The sequence below is a fragment of the Natator depressus genome, chromosome 2, assembly GCF_965152275.1.
Source record: "Natator depressus isolate rNatDep1 chromosome 2, rNatDep2.hap1, whole genome shotgun sequence".
Taxonomy (NCBI): Eukaryota; Metazoa; Chordata; order Testudines; family Cheloniidae; genus Natator; species Natator depressus.
The window spans coordinates 181031944-181055215 of NC_134235.1; the positions used below are offsets into that span (position 1 = coordinate 181031944).

The 23272-nt window shown below is 42.1% G+C and overlaps 1 protein-coding gene across 2 annotated transcripts in view; it reads right to left on the reverse strand.

Moving 5' to 3' along the window:
• The window catches only part of PDCD6IP (programmed cell death 6 interacting protein), a 51995-nt gene that overhangs the window by 25723 nt on the left and 3000 nt on the right, over positions 1–23272 (reverse strand). The window contains exons 2-10 of one of the 2 annotated variants that reach the window (XM_074945429.1): positions 19803–19857; positions 16888–16957; positions 14332–14459; positions 10806–10959; positions 9327–9427; positions 8256–8387; positions 7430–7652; positions 2990–3113; positions 1212–1389 (exon numbers count right to left, since the gene is read on the reverse strand). In XM_074945429.1, coding sequence (XP_074801530.1) covers positions 1212–1389; positions 2990–3113; positions 7430–7652; positions 8256–8387; positions 9327–9427; positions 10806–10959; positions 14332–14459; positions 16888–16957; positions 19803–19857 — 1165 coding nt within the window. The remainder of the gene's footprint in view (positions 1–1211; positions 1390–2989; positions 3114–7429; positions 7653–8255; positions 8388–9326; positions 9428–10805; positions 10960–14331; positions 14460–16887; positions 16958–19802; positions 19858–23272) is intronic. The other variant, XM_074945430.1, reaches the window with a different exon arrangement.

The window sequence follows — 23272 nt, forward strand, 5'->3', positions numbered from 1 at the left end:
AGTCATGGTACTTGAGGAACCTGCAGACTCGTGGGTACTGAACTGGATATCAGTAGGTGCCGAAACAAGTGTTTGAATTGGATACTGTCCTTGAGATAGATTCTCTACCATAGGACTTGAAGATTGCTTTCTAGGGTCTTTTTGAGAGGATTCCAGAGGACTTCCTCTTGATTCTCATGGGGAGTGCTGCATCAAGCCGACCTGTTCGGAGACCGTTGTACAGCAGGGGCCGCTGCCTGGGGTCAGAAGCTGGTTGGCACAAACCCTCCATCATAAAACAGTATAGTTTAAGTGCCCAGTTCTTTCTTGCTCTCAACTTTAATTTCAGGCAGAAATTACACTTTGTAGGGAAGTGCGACTCCATAAGGCAGTGGACACACTAGGAGTATCCATCATGGACCAGGATAGCCTCTTGGCAAAAAAGGCAATGTTTAAACCCGGGAGAACTGGGAAGACCCTCCCAGAATTTCAGTTCCCCTGAGGGGAAGAAACGCAGAAAAACAGGTGAAGGGACAATGGTCCTTATGCTAAAAGCACAAGTAAAAAAATTTTTAAAGATTTTTTTTTTTAAAACGGTAAGAATTACTATAGCTAGCTAACAAAGGAAACTAAGAGCTAACGCTTTAAGAATCAGGAAAAATACAGTTGAGTTAAGCTCACCTTTGACTCTGAGGCTCTGTCTCAGGCTGAGGCAGCTGAGAAGGAATGAGGGTGGTTTGCCCACGCAGCTCTATATACCCTTGGTGCAGGGCATGAGGCTCTGGGGCGAGCATGCGTGGAGTTGAACAGACACAGCTACCTAAAATCTCCGATCTGAGGCACACTGGGTGCAAGAGCACCTAAAATGGAGCACCCATAGGGACACTACTTGAAGTAGTAGTAGTGACTATAATAGGAATCATGTTCTTACTTTTACCAGTTTCCCTCCCCACCATAATCTCAAACTGAAAAAAATCTGTCAAGACAATACCACCTTGTAGATAAAGTGTCTACCAACCTCCAAGCACATCTTTGGACTTCACACTTAACAGCTAAAACCTTCACAAAATCAAGCGCTTTTATCATGTCACTAAAGTGACAAATTACTTTAGACAAATGCAAGTTAATTTTTTTTAAATATCAGAACATGCACGCTTTACTATTTAAAGAAGTTGAGTTAGATTCATAAAGTTGCACATTTTAAAGACTATTTCAGTTGTTTCCAAGCTTACTTCATCTAAGATCTCTCTGTTTCTCTGTAGCAGTTCTGGTAGATCTTTGATCAGCTGATCAATGGTCTGGATGCCTCCCTGTTCAACAACAGACTTAGACTTCTGCAGAATAGACTGAGGAACACTATCACCAGACACATCTTCAATGGCAGCAGGCAGATTGAGAGAAGCCAATACTCTGAGAAGGTCCACGTATTGCATTACAATTAGTACACCACAAAAATCAGAAGAATCATTTTGGTATCCAAATTAAACAGGCCATAAGAACAAGAAAATAAAGGAAACAGGAACATAATGTAATCTTGGATAACAATTTAAAAACTGGAAAAGTTTAAAGATTATTCAAAGAACATACTGACCCAAAAAAGCAATCGTTTTAACATTTTTAAAAAGGTAACTTAACTTGTCTATCATTTTTCCTTTGTACTTTAGTGCTTATAAAGCCATTTTAAGCAATATACGACAGTTTTGAACACAAACTGTTTATCTACTTTCATCCAGAACCTTGGCTTTATATTTAACTTGTATTTACTTTTTAAGGCAAATTCTTGTTTCAATGCCTTGAAACAATATTCAAGGGCTTGAAATATTAATTTATGCAGGGGAATAGTAGGGACTTTTCCTGAGCAAGCAACATCAGCCTCTAAGAACCTAAGTCTAATTTTAAAAAAAATGAAATCTTTAGTCTCATGCTTTGTTCACGAGGAAAGCCTTTAAAACCATGAGTTAAATGTAAAACTGCTCTTTTCTTATGTCTGCAGAGAAAAAATGCTAATGACTCTGATGCTTCTCATAGTTTTGCCAAACTACTGCAGAGTGCTTGCCAATCACTACTGTGATTCAGATGCCTGCAGGAAGTAGGGAGACTAAAGAATTAGGTCAATTTCACTTCAACTTTGCTCTGGAAAACAGAAGCAGAGACAGACACACTGGAACTATTTAATGGGGAGGTTTACCAAACACAGATTTGGGAAAGGGATAATGTATTGGAGACTCCCGCCTTGCAGCAATCAGAAAGAGTGGTTCTCTGGTTAATGCAAAAATTAAGGTGTCCCTACTGCTATATCCCTCTTCAGCCAAGCCATATAGCATAGGGCTGCCCCTAGGAGTCTTTGAGGTGACAAGGATGAGAAGAGAGAGACAGAGAATGTTCCTCTTAACAGCCACAGGTGGTGAGTGGGGGCTCCAGTTTACAAGACACCTACTAACAAGACAAATACAAAATCAATGGTGCGCACAAGCAGAACGTAAGGACAGCACTATGGCAGAAACTCAGTAACCTTCCATTTCCCAGAAGCTTAGGAGGGGAAGGAAGTGGCTTCACACTGGATGTTGCCCCTAAAACAGTGGAGCCCTCAATCTTTTGTATCCATATGTGGCTAATGGGATTTTAGTACTGAGACTATTAGGTATCTGGTAAAATTTCCGAGCCCTATTGAGTGGCAACCTGGTTTACCTCCTACAACAGAAGAAGTTTAACTACTACAGTATTTACTGGCCCAGTCCTGTAAGATGCTTACTGCGAAGTGCTGAGCCAACGGAAATTAGAAGTGATTAATAACTTTGCGTGACTGGAACTTCATTTTAAATTAGTATTCACATATTCCCCTCCATCACCTAATTTTTGTCTAAACCAGAGATTTAAAAAATCTGAACAAAATACTTAAATAAATCTTCAGTGAAGTGGATAAAAGTAAGGTTTTGATTATTCCAGACAAGACAGACATGATTAAAAAATGTTTTGAAAAAGATTAGAAGTCTGAATAACCAATACTCACCCATTTGCCAGATTGGTGGCTTCTCTCATCTGGGCTATGGATCTATTTACCAAGTCTGCCTTTCTCTGGTTGTAGAGGCTCAGAGACTGCTGCACTGCCAGAGGAACCATCTTCTCAAACAAATCTGTGATTAAGGCAGTATAATTATTTTAATGCAACTATACAGGTGACCAAAAAACATGCAGCTTCTTTATATCCTTTTGCTGTATCCTTAGAGAAATTTCACAAATCCAAGTTTCTAAACTGAGTGGGAAATACCACTGAGGAAAGTTAACATCTCCATAGGCCTGGTACCAACATTCAAAACTTGCAACTTCAGATTTATCACTTAAGACTCATGGTAGAGGATATGTATAGGATTTCAACATATTGCGTTAGGCAAGCTGTAAGATTAACAGTAGGGGCTGTCTTCCAGTTAAATCTGTACGATAAAAGCTCTTCAACAAAACTCCTTCAGAGACCAGATTGTGCTTCATTCAAACATTTTGAGATAGAACTAGCGCAGATTTGAATAACTAAATTCAAATTGCAGATTTACCCTTTACAGGGGCCTGTCAGTAATCTTTTTGACACTAAAACCAATGGCTTAAGGCACAATACAACCTTTGCTTAACTGTTGTTCTTAGAGATGTATTGCTCATGTCCATTCCATTCTAGGTGTGTGCGCCCACGTGCACAGTCGGAGATTTTTGCCTTAGCGGTATCCATAGGGTTGGCTGTTGCACCTTTGAGTGCCACGCTCATGCATTGGTATATTAGGCGCTACCGATCCTATGCCCTCTCAGTTCCTTCTTGCCGGCAATTCTGACAAGAGGGGTAGGAGGGCAGGTAATGAAATGGACACGAGCAACGAATCTTGAACAGTTAGAAAAAGCAATTACCTACCTTTTCGTTCGAGTGCTTGCTCATGTCGATTCCATTCTAGGAGACTCACAAGCAGTATCCTCAGAGGTGGGCTTGGAGTTCACAGTCTACCGGCTTGCAGTACTGCTCTACCAAAACCAGAATCATCCTGGGCCTGTTGCGTAAGTGCATAATGGGACGTGAACGTGTGGACGGACGTCCTGGATAGGCACTTGGGCTAGGAAAGCTGCTAAGGAGGCTTGTGTCCTAGTTGAATGGGCAGTTATAATCACCAGAAGTGGCATCTTTGCCTGACCGTAACAGCAGCGAATGCAGGCAGTGATCCAAGAAGAAATTTGAGTGGACACTGGACAACTTTTCATCCTGTCGGCCACCACAACGAACAATTGTGTCAACTTGTCTTTGTAGAAGACCGTATAGGGCGGTTCCGAGGTAAGCACCCTAATCTCGGAGACCCGGCGGGCGGATATTATCGCAACTAGGAATGCGACCTTTCAAGATAGGAGAAAGGGAGCAGGAAGCCAGAGGCTCAAAGGGGGGTCCTGTGAGCTGTGACAGCACGAGATTCAGGTCCCATGATAGAATGGGGTCCCTGATGTGCAGGTGGAGGGGGTGGAAGGGAGGGTCGGCCATGAACTATAGGGTGTAGCCTGAAGATATGTCAAGCACCCGATGGTCCGAGATCAGCCGCAACCAAGCCCACTGGAAGGGGTGCAGGTGGTTGAGGAAAGAGCAGGGGGGTGGATCATGGAAAGCTACTGGGGCGCTGTCCTCAAGATGCCTGCTTCTGGCTTTCTTGGCCGCTGGAAGAACCAGGCTAGGTGGAGGAACAGGAAGATGAAGGGTGATGCAGTTTAAATCCTTTGTCTCGGTTCTTCTTTCTGTAGGAGCTGTACCAGGGACAACCCAGGGCCTTGATGAAGGTGGACAGAAAGGCTTTCTAGCCTGCTGAGTGGTGTGAAGGCCCAAGGAATGAAGAAGGGTAAAGAAGTCTTTAAGACCACGGAGCTGTGCAACAGTCAGCTCTGAAAAGAGCCTTGGTCCCTCAAATGGAAGGTCCTGAAGGGTAGTCTGCATCCCCTGGGACAGCCCAGAGGATGGCGCCTCATGGCCACCACAGAGGCAACTATCCTGGCTGCCAAGTCCATAGCATCCAAGGCCATCTGGAGGGAGTCTCGCACCACTGCTTTGCCCTTGTCCACCAAGGCGGCAAACTCCTGGGCTCAGTCCTGTGGGAGGCCCTCCTTAAAAACTTGCTGATGGAGTCCCACAGGTTGAAGTCGTACCTGCCTAGCAGGGCCTGTTGGTTAGACACCCAAAATTGCAGGCTGGCCAAATAAATTTTCCTGCCAAACAAGTCCAGCCTCTTGGCATCTATTTTTTGGTGTGCTGCTCATCTAGCCCTGCCTGGCCTTTTCACTGATGGTTGACACGACCAGGGATCCCACTGGAGGGTGACAGGTACTCAAACCCCTTTGCAGGGACATAGTACTTCTCTTCTGCCTTTTAGAAGTAGGCGGAATGGAGGAGGGTGCTTACCACACAGACTTGGCAATTTTAAGGACCCCTGGGTGGATGGGCCCTGTGACCTGGGCCAAGGTGGAGGAGGGTATAACATTAAAGAGGTTGGACTCCTCCGCTAGCTCCTTGACCTCCAAGTCCTCCTTGAGCCTGGCCTGGTGCTCCTTCAAGTTGTCAGGGGAGCTGCTCGTTTGCAAGGGGCCTGCCACCACTTCATCCAGAGACAATCAAGATCCTGCACAATAGGGGGAAGGGAGTCTTCCCCTTGCTCACTGGGGACAGCTCCTTGGGCATCAGGGCCTGCTGTGTTGCCCGGCGTGGGTTTCGGCACCGTGCTCCAACTTGGATGCCGGCCATGCCAGGGCAGCTTGTCCGATGTGTCCTGGGAGGAATGGTGGGAGCACGGGACCAGCATAACAGGTACACTCCAAGGGTTCCAGTACTGCCACTGAGCGGGCCATTGACCCTGCCTCCACACCACTGCTGCAGAAGCCACCCCAGTCTCACAGGCCGGTGGCTATTTGCCTTTTATAGGCGAAGGGCTGAACTCACCTTCAAGCTTGGACCATTGCCTTTTCGGTGACCAGGGAGGAGCTGTAGATACCCAAGTCTGCTGACTGATGCTCATCAGCAACCAGTAAGGAGAGGGACAGGACTGGTGCCTGCCCAAAGTGTGTACCAGGGAGCTGGAGACTGGTGCTGTGACCAGGAACGATCCTGCACTGGGGCAGAATTGATGCCTCGGAGACCACCTAGGAGATGGTGATCTGCGCTGTGGTGAACTTTAGCGGGAGGCCAGATAGTACCATGGGTACGGGGATCGGCGTCGCGACTCAGGTATCCCATGCCTTGTAGGTGAAGACCTTGGCATCAGGGACCTGTGTCTTCTAATCGGGGACCGAGGCCGCAGTGATGGGGACCAACACCTGTGGTCTGGGGATCGGGTATGCTCTGCTGTTTTAGGGGGTGGTCCCATAACCAGCTTGCCCGCAGATGCTGGAGCCTTGGTGGGGTCTGTTGCTTGGCTTTGTGTCTGCAGTGCCGGTTGGCCTGCTTGAGGCACAGATGACCCTACTGGGGCCAGTATCCCCTACCACTCCCAGCAGTCGGATCCCTAGCTGGACTAGGGCTTCTGACTCTAGCGGTATGCCCAAGCAGCTTCAGTGAGGGCACATGGCTTGACACAGGTCTTTTGCCCGACACACCCGTTTTCTGCAGTGCCAGCGGGCCCGTTGACTTCGACCGCTTCTTCAGCACTGGGGAGGTGGAACGGTACCGGGAGGGTTCTGGTGCTGGTGGTGTGCTGCATGTGACATACCAGGTGTGGAGTCCAATCGAGAGGGCTCCAAGATAGGACAAAGCACAGCCTCCATAAGGAGAGCCCTCAAGCGGATAAGTCACTCCTTCTAATTTCAAGGGTGAAAGTTTTTGCAGACCCTGCACTTGTCCTTTCTGTGGGATTCCCCCAAACACTTTAAACAGCTCTCCTGGGGGTCACTAATGGGCATTGACCAGCTGCACGATTAACACGGCTTAAAGCCTGAAGAACAGGGTATGCCCCACTCAGAGTTTAAGTCCCAGCCAGGACTCTTAACTCCTAAACGACTACTCCAACTAAGGTCTAACTAAGTACCTATCAACTAACAACAAAGGAGACAGAACAATGGACTGTTAAGAACCCCTAACCTTCTTGCGATGCAAGACAAGGCACTCCAACCGTCATGGGCAGTAAGAAGGAACTGAGAGGGCATGGGATTGGCAGTGCCTAATATACCAATGCATTAACGCAGCACTCAAGAGGGCTCTACAGCCGACCCTACGGATACCCGCTAAGGCAAAAATCTGACAACTGTGCACGTGGGCAAGCACACACCTAGAATGGAATCAACATGAGCAAGCACTTGAAAAAAAAAACACTACTGGAAATTGAACATTAACTTTAATATTGTACATCTAAATCACTTAGAGCTATGGTTGAACTTTGGAGCCCATATTAATATGATATACAGGTAAGATACAGTTCACCTCTAAATCTTCTCTGAATATTTTGCTTACCAGTGAACTTCTGGCTGATAGGGACAACAACTGAGGTAGATTTCACAAGACTGGCTTTGCCAATGGGATCTAGATCTTTCAAGTCAGGAACCCGGTCATGATAAATGAAGTCATTGTCCTTCTTCGCAGCTGTAAGAGCGCGGTTGATTTTGTCAGACAAATCTTTTACGTTTATGTATTCATCATAACGAGATGCCACTGTTTTTACCAAGTCTGATGCATGCTAAAAATCAAAATACACACAATTACAATTCATATAGTCTCTCCACCGAGCCCTCTTCCCAGCAGCACTCCATCTCTTTAACACAAATATATAAGAAAACAGCCAATTGTCTTAGTAGCCAACTAAGGTTACTGCAAAGGCATAGGATTCAGCATTAGCAGCTCCCTGCCTACTAAGGGAATGTCCCCGTCGAAGGATTTTGAGAAGGATCAGCACAATTACTCCTTGCAATAAACTCACTGACCTTATATACAGTTCTGTCATTACTGGGATCATGAATCCTCTGCAGTTTATACTAAGGCCTTGTCTACACTGCCACTTTACAGCGCTGCAACTTTCTTGTTCAGGGGCGTGAAAGAAACTTCCAAAGATCTGACTGAAACATATACTTTGGAATACAGACATTTCTCACCATTCCAGTATAGAAGTTCCAAGAACTTTTCAAGAAGTATTTAATGTGTGGGGTTTTGCGTTTTTTTTTTAGGAAACCTGTCAATCTTAACTATCTGAGTTTTGCAACTCAGAGTATATTAGATTTGTCATAAGTAGAAATTAAAAAAAAAAAGTCTTCCTACATTTCTTAAGAGTTCTGCCCCAACCCACCTGTAGTCTCCCAATTTCTTCACCAAATTTCTTCTGCTGCTTTGCCAGGATAGACTGGTGATACTCTGCATTGGCCTGCATAATGCAGTGCTTTGCAGCCAGAACAGGAAACACCTCCTGGAAATAAAAATACTGACCAGGGGAAAGTCCAACCACATAAACCACCACAGACAACATGGGATGCAGGAAGGAAAAGGAAGAAGAAAAGGAAATTAGAATCACCCAATTAATGGTTTAGATAGGTTAAAACATTAGAAGTAAATGTTAGAGACATGTGACTACATGGGTTGAATTCAGTCAAAATAAAAATATTGCTCTGGTAAAATTATTTCAATTGTTTTATGTTGATTTGGGGATAGCACTTCATTTAATTAAAGCCATGAAGTCACAACATTTACTTTACAAAGATTAGAAATTCAAATATGCATTAGCAAGAATAGTAGAGAGGACACCAGAGATCCCAAGACAAAGTACTTTCAAAAGTATGAAAGAATATTTAGACCACTTCATTAACCAAGCCAGCATACTTTAGATGTTGAAGTGAGTTCTACATCTACTTTTTCCCCCAAAGACTATTAATAAGGATAAGAAAACAATTATCCAGCAGAAACCACTGCAATTAATTTTCATTTACACTGACCCAAGAGTACTTAAATCAGTAGACCCACAAAAATAATAGTTCTTCTAAACCCCGTTAGAAAGCATTAGTTTGAAAAACAAATTTAGTAAGGTGTTAAACAAGCCATCCCTAAATATGCTGTCACAAGTTAACCCAAAGTAACAGTTTAATAAAATAGTATTTCAAAATAGAATTATTTTAATACTAAAGTGATTAGCTTTCAATGAAAACTGAAGTGTGCTTCTGACAGCTGACAATACTTGAACTGGAAAGTTTTTTCCCCGGAGTCTTACAGTTACTCAAGAATTCCCAGGGTTTTTTCCCCCTCTTGCTACAAAAGTGTGATCATAAAAATGTTTGAGAAACCATCTTAGAGATAATTTATAGAATATAATACTCTGAACTAGAGTTATGTTAGTGTATTTTGTATTTTTTTTATTAGCATTACTAACCTTGGGCAAAGTGTCCTTATATTGACACTGTTTGAAAGCATCACCATAATAATCTGCAGCTTGGTTAGCCAGTTTAGCTATGATAGCATCTTTCATTTTATCTGGAATTAAAAACAAAAAAACAAAAAACATTAATATCATGAAAGGAAAGGTTACTTACCTGTAACTGGAGCTCCAGAAGGACTCTGCACATTCACACTCACAGGATGTGGTGGCAGTGCAGCTCTGACAATAAAATGCTTCATAGCAATGTCCACTAGGGACAGAAGGGGCATTGCTATGAATATGATTAAGTAGACATGCTCCGGACCAAGTTTTCAAGTTCAGAATATTCAAATAAGTTTAAAATCGCAATTGAAAGTGGCTATATTGCTAGTTTAAATTCCATTTAGTGCTGTGTTGGAAGTGAATGCCACACAGAGGTCTTCTAATGAGATTATTTAGCTAGAACATCTATTTGAACCAATGTTGTATGCAGTGCAGTTATAGCTTTATCAGTCCCAGAATATTAGAGACACAAGGTGGGTGAGGTAATATCTTTTATTGGACCAAACTTGTGTCTCTCACCAACAGAAGGGGGTCCAATAAAAAGCTACTATGTCACTCACTTTGTCGCTTTGTTTTAGAGAAAGCGCATAATAGAAACTGGATACAATTAACTTAGGCTTGAATAGAGACTGGGAGTGGATAGGCCATTACACAAAGTAAAACTATTTCCCCATGTTTATTCCCCCCCCCCCCCCCCATTCCTCAGACGTTCTTGTCAACTGCTGGAAATGGCCCACCTTAACTATCACTACAAAAGGTTTCCCCCCTCCACCCCCGCTCTCTTGCTGGTAACAGCTCATCTTAAGTGATCACTCTCATTACAATGTGTATGGTAACACCCACTGGTTCTTGTTCTCTATGTATATAAATCTCCCCACTGTATTTTCCACTGACTGCATTCGATGAAGTGAGCTGTAGCTCACGAAAGCTTATGCTCAAATAAATTTGTTAGTCTAAGGTGCCACAAGTCCTCCTTTAAGCAATCATTCTTTCTATTATCAAAAAAAAGAAAAAGAGTACTTGTGGCACTAGTAAATAGTGCTCCATGCCACATGCAAAACCTTGGATAGATTTCCAGCATGAACATGGTCACTTTTCAGGCAGCATGCTCAGTCCTCGTAAGACTCAGGAAGAGAAAGAAGGGGTGATGAAATGGTACATCTCACTTCTCAAAATCAAGTCACAACCTGACAACTGATATTCACTATGACAAGGGGTATCAGAAGGAAGAAGAATTAAAGAGAAATGTTAAGTTTTCACACAATCAGTACTTCCATTACAGTGAAAAGAACAGTTGAGGAATGAATGAGGAAGTCCTGAAAAGCCCACATAATACTAAACTTCATTTATCAAATTAATAAGTCAAAAATCAAAACATTTGTGGAAGTTGTGAAGAACACTTAAGTACATTTGTAAAATGTAAAGTTATACCTCTTGTTGCTTTTAAGAAAAAAACCTCTTGAGCTTGAGCCAACATAATAAGACTAAGGGTTCCAACTGTATCTGGAGAGATGTCCACTGTAGGCTCTCTATTCAATGCAGACAAGACTGTGTCTTTAATTTGTTGGAAGGCACCACTAGCAAACTGAACCAAAACAAAAATGAACACATTATTCTTTCTGTATTTCAAACAAACTTGTGCTTATAGAAAAGGTACAGCACAAACAGATGTCTGAGAAACAAGCTTACTTTTATAGTTAACAGCAATGTAGAGGCCAGAAAGGACAAAATTTAGAATATGGGTGTTGTTAACTCTTGAGATCCCACCTGTACTAAGACAGCTGAACAAGGCTGACTGAGAAGCTATAAACCAAAGCTATAAAGGAGAAGAGTATATAAATATGGAAGATATAATGCACTCAACTGAGGGTATGTCTACATTATAAACTTAAATCAACCTACGTTGGGTTGACTTATACCGCTGTAATTATTGCGGTGGTTCATGTCCACACCGCCCTTCTTCTGTTGATGGTGTGCATCACCACTAGGAGTGCTTCCACCAACTTAAGAGGGGTAGGGGTGCGGGGGGGGGGGGGGGTGAGAGACAGGGCTCTCAGCTCCATGGGCAGCTCTTCACCAGCAGCCGAGCTCCCCGCCAGCAACAGAGCAGACGCAACGGGCTTCTCGACTCCTCACTAGGAACGGGGCAGCTGACTGGACACCAGGCATCAATCCCCCTGCCGGGAGCCCAGGTTCCCACCCCAGCCACCCCTGGCTCTCTACTCCTCACTTCTCACCAGAAGCACCCGGCATGGACCAGGGAGCCAAGAGCCTGGGCAGCAGCCATGAAATTGACAAGAATGACAGCCAATAGATGTAAGTAATGCAATATCTGAAGGGACACTGTCGCCTTAACTACACAGACTTAAACCTCATGCCTCTCATGGAAGTAAAGTTATGTCAGTGTAGCTGGCCACTTACAGCAGCAGAAGCAAGGCTATAGAGTGTATACTGCCATAATTAGGTGAACATAAGCTGCCCTATGTCGAACTAACGCTGTAGTGTAGACCAGGTCTAAGTCAAATGAAGGGGAAAGTTAGGATTAATATGAATTATATTAAGAGCATGGAGATACTGGCGAAGACAGACTATTAAACCTCCAGGTGCAGGTTATAAAGGTAAAAGTTTGCTGTCATGGTATTGTATTCCATAGTTATGGGCATTCTGTGGACATTAATAACTTCCTCTGAAGCATCTGGTCATGATCAAATAGGATACTGGTGTAAATGGACTACTGGTCTGTTCTGACATTGCAAAGTCAACGCTTCTAAATGAAACTACTGACATGGAATTAAGGTGGCCTTACAGCAATGCTAGAGATATATGAAATAAGCAGTAAAAATGAAAGGTTCTCATGGTTGTGCACAATTGAGTTTGCATTACAGCAGCATGGTATAATAAACCATGACTGAAAAATTACCTAGAGGGCTACCACCAGAAAGGAAATGAGGTGGTACAATAAGAGACAGATGCATGTAAATACTTAAGAGGCAGGGAAGGAAACATGGAAATTAATGGATTAGCTCTGTTAGTATCAACAACAGTCTGGGAAGAAGAGTTCCAAAATACAAACAACATTAAACAGACTTTTCTGAATCTATTGTCTCTTAAAATGATTCTATGAATAAGACCATTTAAGACCCAGAAGATATATGCTATCCATAATCATGGTAACAGACAAATTGAAGTGGCTGCAGGGTTTTTTTTTGTGGTTGTTGCTGAGGTGATTCAATTGCCAGGTTAACTATTTACAAACTATTGAACATGTATATATCAATTTCAGTACAAGTTCATTGTCTTAAGTATAGGTTGACAAAACAGCATATACCTTTTGTCTAATGTGTACATAATCCACAATACATGCACATCTAGAGAAAGCTGTGTACCTTTGACATGAATTTCAGAGAAGTTACCTATGCTTTCCACATTATGATAAAGATCTTGAGAAATACAGTTTAAGTGATATTACACAATTTTTTTTGTACTGACGATACAGCTATAGAAGACAGGAGTACTGCGTAGTTAATGTTTTGCCTGCTGCTTTCCAACATTAAAATTCTTCAGAATTTATATACAAACTTTCAGACCAGTTGTCATCTCTCTCATGTTACTTTAAGCATTCCTCATGCACATTAGAGAAGGCATTTCTCAGTCTAGAGGCAGTGTGGAATTCTAGATATTGGGGTTCTAGCCCCAAATTGGCCAGGGACCTACTGAGTGACTCTGGACAAGTCATGCCTCCATCTCTGTGCATCTCTTCCTTCTTCCACCCTTAGAACGGTTTTATCTTCTTAGAGAACAAGCTCTTTGGAATCGGAACTGTCTGCTGTGTTTTCACAAATGGGGCCCCGATATCTGGCTGACACCTTAGCAATGGTACTACAAATAAACTTCAAAATCAGAGTTGCACTCCTTTGAAATACTGATGACTGTACTCTGTTATCACTCCATACCTCCCAAAAAGGGGCTGTTTGAACTAAGAATAACTGACGAAACAAGTTATGAAAAATCTAATGTTTTTTTACAGCTGTTATACTTTCGGGGGAATTTTTTTTTTTAAATGGGCAGTAAATTGGTATTTTAAGATGTTGGAGAACACAAAACTACATTTTTCATAGCCCTTGCTTCCCAGACACCATTTTTATGCCCCACCTCAGCTTTCTATTATAATTCACCACCTATAGTTCCAGCCCTTTGACAGGTCATTACTGTGTTACAAAACATTCTAAGGCTGACCCTAGCTGGAAGCAACACTGTATTTTTGCTGAAGATATCCTCCAATATCCCAAACTTCCTTGTTTGACCCAAAACCAGGCAAAGTTTAATAAAGAATTCTCTTACCACAGCCAGCAAACCCAGTATTTTGAAAGAACACTTGAGATGGCCCATATATTTTCATAACAGTAAAAGCAAGTCCTCAAAAATACTATTACAGATTCAAAGTTCTGGATGTGGTGGGGAATTAAACATTGTTGCAATAACCAGATTTCTTTGGACTCCTAATTTTGGAGAGGTGCGATGTGAAACTCAACTTACAGATTTTGAAGAAATTATTACTAAGGACATAGCCAATACAGTTCAAAGGCTTCAGCACACACAGATAGTGTGTCATCTATTTAGGATTCTCAAGGAACTTGCAAACGTAACTTATTGAACATAGCATTAAATCATACTTTAAAAAAAAAGGAGTAAATATCAGTAAAGATCAGCTGCTCAACAGACCATTTAATGAAAGGCAGGGACTGGGGGTGGGGTAGAGTCATGTTTACAGGTTAAAACAGAAGATGTTTATTTGGGGTGTTCTGAGTTTGGCCAATTAGAGTTCTGGTGTTCAGTCAGAGGTCAGTTTCAAGCTTTTCTTAATGGGAGGTTAACATTTTTTTCCTTACCTGGAAATTGTAACTATTAATGTTTAAAATTAAAAATGTTTTGAGTCAGTACAGAGAGACTTTCACACCTGATAATGTTTAGCAGCAGTTTTCAATCCTTCATCATTATCCAGATTCTGCTCTGATGCAATCTGACTAGCTAATGCTCCACAGTTGAATAAAACGCAAGTCTTCTCATATCCCAAACTTGCCAGAGCTGAAACCAAAAAAGCCAGAGTGAGCATTCTGTACGGAAAATAAGCTTCAGCATTTTGCCCTCCTAAAGACAAGAAGGCCAACACTTAAAGAGGGTAAGGACCTTCCGAATTTGGAGACGCCACCAGTAGTTTCAAACAAGAAGCTAAGGAAGCAACTGTATGGAACTTTTAACACTCAAATCACTCTGATCCTGCATGTTAAAGAGAACCACAAAGGAAGAAGAGTCCTTGTTTATCCAGAGAAGGCTGAATCTTGCATCTAGCACAGCATTTCCCCAACTTTTGAAAGATAAGCCCACCATTAGTAAAAATGAAGTCACAAATCTTCAGTTCCAGCATGTATTACTGTTGAAGTCCTGCTCAAAGTGAGCAGTTGCTTAAGAGTAGATTGCGTAGCTGTGCATGATACTTCCTCTTGGATGCTTTAAACAATCAGTGAAATAGTTAATTATTAACATTTAAACTATCATCACTGACATTTAAGTTAGCACCTACTGAAATGAATGGAGCTTTTCAGACCTAAGAGCTATTGTTTCACGATCACTGCAAATTCTGGCAGATCTCTCTGCATTAGTTGCACTGGTTTCATGTTGTCTAGATTCTCTTTGCAACCATAACAGCTAGAGACTTAGGGTATGTCTACACTGCAGCTGAGAGGTATGATTCTCAGCACAGACAGTTACTCGCACTAGCTTTGCTTGAGCTAGAATGATAAAAATGGCGGTGTGGACACTGCAGCGCAGGCAGAGGCTTGGGCTGGCCACCTGAGCTCTGACCCAGAGGGTTGGTGGGTTTGTACTTGGGCAGCTAGCTTGAGATGCTGCTTGTGTCACAATATCTACGCTGCCTTTTTTTAGTGCATTAGTTTGAGCAAAACTAGCATGAGGGACACCATGCCCCAGGCGTTCCTAATCTCGAACTGTGAGTGGCTGGGACTGGATGATGGGACAGATCACTCCAAATTGCCTTGTTCTATTCATTTCCTCTGAAATATCTGGTCTCTGACAGTGGCCAATGCAAGATGCTGGACTGGACGGACCATTGGTCTGACTCAGTATGGCCACTCATGAGTCAGTCATCGGAGTTGGGTATTGTACCTCCCAGCTGCAGGGTAGGCACATCCTTATTTAAATTAAACCTTCACTCTGGAGAACTGAGAGGCCTGTCCAACCCCCAGCAGTTCTTCACAGCCCAAGAGGATGTACCTAACCCACACATTGGGAAACACTTGGCTCTGAATATCAAGCAGCCAAGCCCATTAGTAGCCTTGGAGAAGTTATTAGTCATATGCTGCTGCTATGTGATGTGAGATAGGGTAAACTCACTGCTGCTGGAAGTGTTTTCTCCCACCCACTTGCACTGCACTCTGCTCTGAACAAGACTTTTCCTTTCCCACACAATAGAACATTTTATAAACTGGGGCAGGAGGGAGAAGAGAAAGGAAAGGGGAGAGAGAGGTCCAAAGTGATAAGGTTAGAACAAAGCAGCGGCAGGAGGGAGTATACTGTTCCTTTCTTCCCCTCCCTTCTAGTAGTGACCATGGGATTTAAATGTTTCCTCTCCATCAACTGGTGAAGTATGGCCCACCAGGACACCCCCAACAGTGAGAAGTACTGTAATAAATGCATCTGTAGGGCTTCAGTAATAAACCAAAAGTAACATACTGAGGAAGAGAGGAAGTCATTCTTATTAATCCAGCTGAACACAGTGATTGCACTTAATGCCAAGTGGAATGGGGGAAACTTTTGTATTTTATGAAAAAATGTGTGACTTGGTTTCACTTTTGTAATATGACCTTCTAGGACTGAAGGGTTTAAATTCTTCTCTAGGACAGGGGAATAAAAGATGGGTGTTGGTCATGTACATACATCTGGGTTGGTAAGAATGGACCCCCAAGAACTGTCAACACACTGAATTATCTCGAAGAAAAAGTGGAGGGCCAACCACCAGACAACTTTCAACAACTACCTCCCTTGGCCAGCAGAACACAGGAAAAAAGCATGAGTAGAGCTTGAAACAAAGAACTGATGTGTCAGGAGCTGTAAAAAGTATTCTGCTGCCCACTGCAGACACACAATCCTGGATAGTGGGGGCCAGAGAGGAAGGTAGTGCTGCCAACATGGTAACACGTACAAGCTTGGCTTTTTTTTTTTTTGAATGAAAAAAGGACCTCAAAAATACCGTATTCCAATCAGCTAATAAAAGCTGCCTTGTTTTGAAAAGACTGTCCTGCATTGCTGCAAACACCTGCTAGTTGCATAGCTCCAAAGGGATAAAATCTCCAAGGGAAGTTCTAGTGCCTGGACTCACTGAAACAGCCACAGTGAGACATGGAGATATTGAAAAGCAGGCCACCATCAATATATGAATATTTTCAAAATTCATTATTAGAATTACTTGCATTTTATTTTCATTACAATTACCTACCAAGTTTGACAGAACCTCCAAAAAGCGACCCTTTATCAAAGGCATCTTTCCATGTAAAGGTCACACAGATCTGAAAAAAGGGAAGGAGAATGCACTGCATTTCATTTTAGAAAGACTTATTTTAAGAAGACATCCAGCACACAGTTTTATCTGTTTCATTCTAATTAAAGCATTATAATGTTTAGCAATGTTACAAAAATTCTATGAACCTTAAGACAGTCTTAAGTTTCACTTATACATTTTCCTACTCAACTTTCTATCTGAGCTTACAAAAAATTTCTTCAATAAGCAAGATTCACAGATTCTCACAACAAGTTTTAATGCTCACATTTTGGAAGCAGAATTATACCTGTGAATGACAGGGCAGAACCGTCTTCCCCTGAAGAAAGAAGGTGCCACAAGTACTCCTTTTAAGAGACGAACAAATTTATGTAAGCATAAGCTTTTGTGAGCTACAGCTCACTTCATCGGATGCATTCAGTGGAAAATACAGTGCGGAGATTTATATACATAGAGAACATGAAACAATGGGTGTTACCATACACACTGTAACGAGAGTGATCACTTAAAGTGAGCTATTACCAGCAGGAGAGCAAGAGTGCCAATGTGAGAAATTTCCAAAGCTACAAGGAAACCTAACCATTCTCCAAAGTAAAGTACACTGACTTTTCTTTTTATTTAAAGAACTGTGATGGATTTGAAGATGCTCTACAATAATTTATGACTATCATATCTTGCCTGGATGATTGTGCTGCTTATGCGTGCATACACTGATTTAATTCAATAGTAGGATTGTTCAGAAATGCACCCAGGAAGGAATGTGTATGTGTGAATCCTGATACACGCTTCCCAGCAAACACTTCAGAGACAACACAAGAGCCATTCACTTTGAATTTCCACTTCTGAAACTCTACTGCACTCAAACTAGTTTTGCAAAGCAGATCCAAGCTCAAGGAAAAGAAAACTAAAACTATCTGGATTTTAAAAGGACACTCCCTCAACAGCAGGGGGAGAGAGAGTTAGGAGACTGAGATGCAGACACCCAGAGGTTAGGGGCCTGGGGCAAACTAGGCCTGCCTAGGAGTCTGAGCGTAAGAGACCTTTGTCTTGACCTGTTGTTGTTTTAATAAATCCTTTTTTCTTATGTTAATGTTTTGTTCCTACTGTTAAGAACAAAAAATACTTAGTTATAGGAAGGATTGTTGTTTGGATCCCTATTCTCAACTGGTCAGACTCCCACAAAGAACTACCACTGGCTGCCAGCTCTGACTGAAGCTATTCCGGGAGATTTCCCCCCCCCCCCGCAACAGGACATAATTTCATTTTCTTAAAATATCCTATTAAAATCTCCTGGATTGCTTTCAATAGCCACTGGGATATCAATGCCGATTCCAGGAGACTCCTGGCCAATCCTGGAGGGTTGACAACTCTACTGGTACCTGTATCTAGTTGGACCTGCCAGGAAAGCAGAGTCAGTACATAGGGCCTATATCCTAGTACCCAGTCTAAAAGAGGGAGAACCATGGGATTCCATCCCAGGAAAGGCCAAGTAGGAAGCCTTAGTCCTAATGGAGGTGCTCTCAGAGAGAGCAGAGAAACGGTCAGAGGTGTAGCTAGCCTTGTAACCATGACAAAAATTACTAATACAAAATCTTTGAGAATTTCCCACTCTGAGCAAGTACTGAGAGCAGAAAAGGGTACCTACCATATTTTATCCCCAGGGAGGGTGGGATTTGTAGACCTTGCTTCTTGAAGAGAAGAAGGTTTGAGAAACTCAGATACAGTTCTTCAGCATGGCAAAGTGTGAAGATCATCACAACAGAATTTATCATAGGGGGCAGTCCCATGCCAGAAGTTGCACTATATACAACGCTCTCTTTGAATAAACCTTGTAGAACTTAGAACGTTTAAAAGAAGGATTAAGTTGCTGTCATACAAATCTCTTTGTAAGAAGTATGTCAGTCTTTTTGCCAAAGACATCACTGTCCGAAAGGAGCAGGCCTTGAAAGAAGCAGAAATGGTGACTTTTGCCCTAGACACTGGTACAGCCAACTCGAAATGGAGGACTGATGTCTTCTTACACCTCAACAAAGACTGATACAGAACAAACAGAGCTAAAAGAACTCAAGATCTCTTTGCTCATTAAGAAAGAATTTGCAACCCTTATTAAAAATAAATCAGGTTTAAATACAGAATTTAAAATAGTGTACACTAGCAAATAAGGTGATTGCAAATGAACCCTATAGCCCAGGGGTAGGCAACCTATGGCATGCGTGCCAAAGACGGCACGCAAGCTGATTTTCATTGGCACTCACACTGCCCGGGTCCTGGCCACTGGTCCGAGGACTCTGCATTTTAATTTAAATTTTAAATGAAGGTTTTTAAAATGTTTAAAAACCTTATTTACTTTACATACAACAGTTTAGTTATATATTGAAGACTTATAGAAAGAGACCTTCTAAAAACGTTAAAATGCATTACTGGCCCGTGAAATATTAAATTAGAGTGAATAAATGAAGACTCGGCACACCACTTCTGAAAGGTTGCCGACCCCTGCTCTAGCTGAACAAGTGCCACTGTTATTGATGGACCAGATCACCAGTGACCTCCAGAAAAATCACATTTTTTCTGAGCCTGCATTTGGGCATCTGTAAAATGAGAGCAATGATAGTTTGAGATTTCACCTGTGGTAACTATCAGGATTGAACATGTCTACAACCACAAGTAAGGAGAGAGAGATTAGGAAATGAAGTTAAGAGAGATTAATGTCTTTCCTGGGAGAAGCACTGGCTTAGACAGAGGCCTAAAAGAAGGAGTAGAAATAATATTAAAAAAAAAAAAAGACATCCTGGTTTCCATGAACCATTGTCCCAATACAGTGTATGTGAAGCCAATGCAAGTCTTTTACACCTTACCTGATTTTCAGAAAATGGAAATTTTGGCTCTATGGAACATAGCTGATCGTAGTATCTAGAGCAACAGACAAAAAAGCTGAGTTAAATACCAGATTAAGAGTTGTACTGGTTTTGTTTACATTGAGGAAGAAGGGAGGGTTGCCTCCATACCTAAATAACGGAACTCCCCCACTAATTCTGTAACATCTTGGGAGAGATAACTAGAACATGCAACGTGCCTCCAATGTGGCAGCAGCCACCATGGATCTAGGAGGGGAGGTGGATGGAAGGCAAGGGATACAGAGGACAATGTGTCTTTTCCCTCCCACTTCCCACATGTGGTAGAAGGAGGAAAGAGATCCTTATGCAAAGGGTCCACTGTAGGAACATATGACAGACAAGGAAACAAATTTCCCCTTGACATTCATGATCGTGTTACAGAGAATTAAATTAAATTTAAAAGATCATGACACTAACATAACATTTCATAACCATCACTATGCTGATTCAACTTGTATGTTCTCTCTCTACCCGCAACCATTTGTCTATTTTGATTGCAAGCTCTTTGGTCACTATGTTTGCCTAGCACAATGGAGCCCCATTCTCTGCTGGCCTCCCAGAACTACTGTAATGAAAATAAACTAGAGAGAGTGTTGCACACTTCTATACACGGAGCTCATTGGACACACCAAGGGCTCCTTGTTTCCTTCCAGTCATCCCCGCAAGCTCCATGTGTGCCACACTCACATTCTCCTCTACTTCAGGGATTCCTTGAAAAACCCTCACCTCCTTCCCTCATAACAAGACCTCTGTCTGTCTCTCTCTCTCCCCCCCCCCCCTTTTCTTCCCCTCTAATGTACCCATCTTTTCCTTGAACTGGAAGGGAGGCGCCCTCTCCTTCTCACCCCTCCACTCCAACCGAACAGGGTTTGGTGAGGCAGGGCATTAGAAAAGAAGAAATAAAGACTCTGATTCTCCACTCCCTCTGCTGGCTAAGCATCCACCCCACAGCTGTGCAAGCCTTTTTTCTGGTTTACCCAATTTTCACCAAAATCTATAGGGTTCTGCCCACTGATGCCTAGAACTCTCCCTGAAGGAACTAATTTGAAACAGTGTTCAGAAGTTATGTTACACCAACAAACAAATGTCATCACTTTTGAGTAGGGCCTCACTTAGCCAATAAATACTGGATCACGGTATGGGACTTGGTATATTTAGTACTAAGCTAAAGCAAGGAAGACAATTCTAAAATGAGGGACCCACAAATTTAAGACACTAGATTTCATGATCCACAAATTCTAGAAACATACCTTACACAAGTGGAAAGGGTAGAAATTAGCTTCTCTCTCTCGATATTTCACTCTTGGCAGGTGACAAAACTTAAAACCAAGTCACTCAGAACAATGGCTTCTTTCTTTCCCTCAATAACACCTCCATTATTATAGGAATGTAACAGGCTCTCTAAAAGTGCTAGTTAGAGATTAATGCTGTATACCATTTGCAAACTGGATTTCCAGGTGGATTGCAGATGACAAAGCAAGTTATTTCTAGCATTTCAAGATAGCAGCTACTAAAAATATCTTTAAGTCAAAGTAGTTAGTGAGTGCATGGCACGAGGAGGGGAGAGAGATGAGCTGGTGATGACAGAAGTGATTTTAAAGTTCCAAAATCACACAGCCTGCTGAAGTATTTGTACTTAATTCTTGTTCACTTCTAGGTGCAATTCAAAGCGTTAGCAATTAATTTATATTACATCCTTAAAAAATACAAGCCTAGTCTACACATAAAAATTAGATTGACCTAGCTACATTGCTCACGGCTGTGAAAAAGTTTGCACCTTCTGTGGAGTAGTTATGACAACCTAAGCCCAGCGCAGACTCAAGTTGGCTGTCAGAAAAATTCTTCCCTAGACCGAGCTACCACTTCTCAGAGAGGTGGATTTCCTAAAATAGATGGAAAAACCCCTTCCATCATTGTAGGAAGCAGCTACACTACAGTGGACAGCTGCAGTACTGTAGCTGTCCCACTGTAGGGTTAATATATCACCTAGCTACCCTTATCTTTAAGTCCCTAAATGTTCTACAACCTGGCACCTAAAGTCAACTGGCCAACTCTCACCATCTTTGAGTCAAATACTCTGGGAATGGCTGTGGTAGATCTCTCAGTCTATGACCCTTACACTCCCTTTGGAATTCCACAGTTATACCCCTTTTTATGGGCTTCTAGAGCCTAAATCTAATCAACTACACAGCAGAGTGGGATGTGAATTTATTTAAATTTAGCAAAAAGAAAAAGAGTACTTGTGGCACCTTAGAGACTAACCAATTTATTTGAGCATAAGCTTTTGTGAGCTACAGCTCACTTCATCGGATGCATTCAGATGAATGCTTCCGATGAAATGAGCTGTAGCTCACGAATTAGTCTCTAAGGTGCCACAAGTACTCCTTTTCTTTTTGCGAATACAGACTAACACAGCTGCTACTCTGAAACCTTTAAATTTAGCTTCCATCAGAGAGCCTGCTTTATTTCCCTACAAAATGTTGATAAATATAATATGAAAATAAATTGTTATATTAAAAAGGGATACAGTCAACTTGATTTTTTAAAATTATTAACTTAAAGAAATTCCAGTTTGATAGAAATAGGCATGTCCTTTTTTAAAATCCCTATTGAAAGAATTATTATTCTTTCTGCTTCCATGTTGATGTTTATAAACATTTTTTCAAGCAAAGTGAATGCTATACAGTGAAAACACTATGACTATAGACATACACAAAGTCAACTGGAAAAAAAAAGATTTCCCTCCCTTTCTATATTCTTCAGTTATAATAATCCTAAGTGTTACCAAAGTAGGCACAAAATTCTCAGACAAATGAGAATCTCAAATTGTTGCGTCCCTGGCAGAGAGCTGCTGGCTCCTTTAAGGCAAGCAGAGGCCCAGGCTACCCTTGCAAGGCTCATTCCTCTTAAATTTGCTATTCAATTAACTGTCTAGATAAGCTAACACCTGAGCCTGTTAAAAAGCCATCAGGGCTAAGCTGCAGGATGGTGCTTGTGACACATATTGCAGTGCCATGCAGTATCTTTGGAGACCATGATGTACCAAGTGTGTGTATCACTGTTGGCCAGGAATTGTATGCAACTCCAGAGGATAAGGTTTCACAGCTCCCCGCAAGAACCAAAAGCGGGGGGTGGGGGGGTGGGTGATTATCTGAATCATTTTGATTGTAAACACCTCCAGAGAGATGCCAACCGGTGGGGAGGCTTCCATACACTGGCTCAAACTGGGTTTTCCAGAGACCAACACAAAGAAACATGGACTTTTGGGACAAAAAGGCTGCATTGTGGACGGTCTGGAAAAACTTTGGCCTACAAAGACCCCATAAGACTGATGTGCAACCTCTGGAAAGCTTTTAGCATGCAAATAGGAACTTTTGTTATTATTATGTTTTCTCTGTAATGTTTTTACCTAAAGAATAAATGTGCTTCCT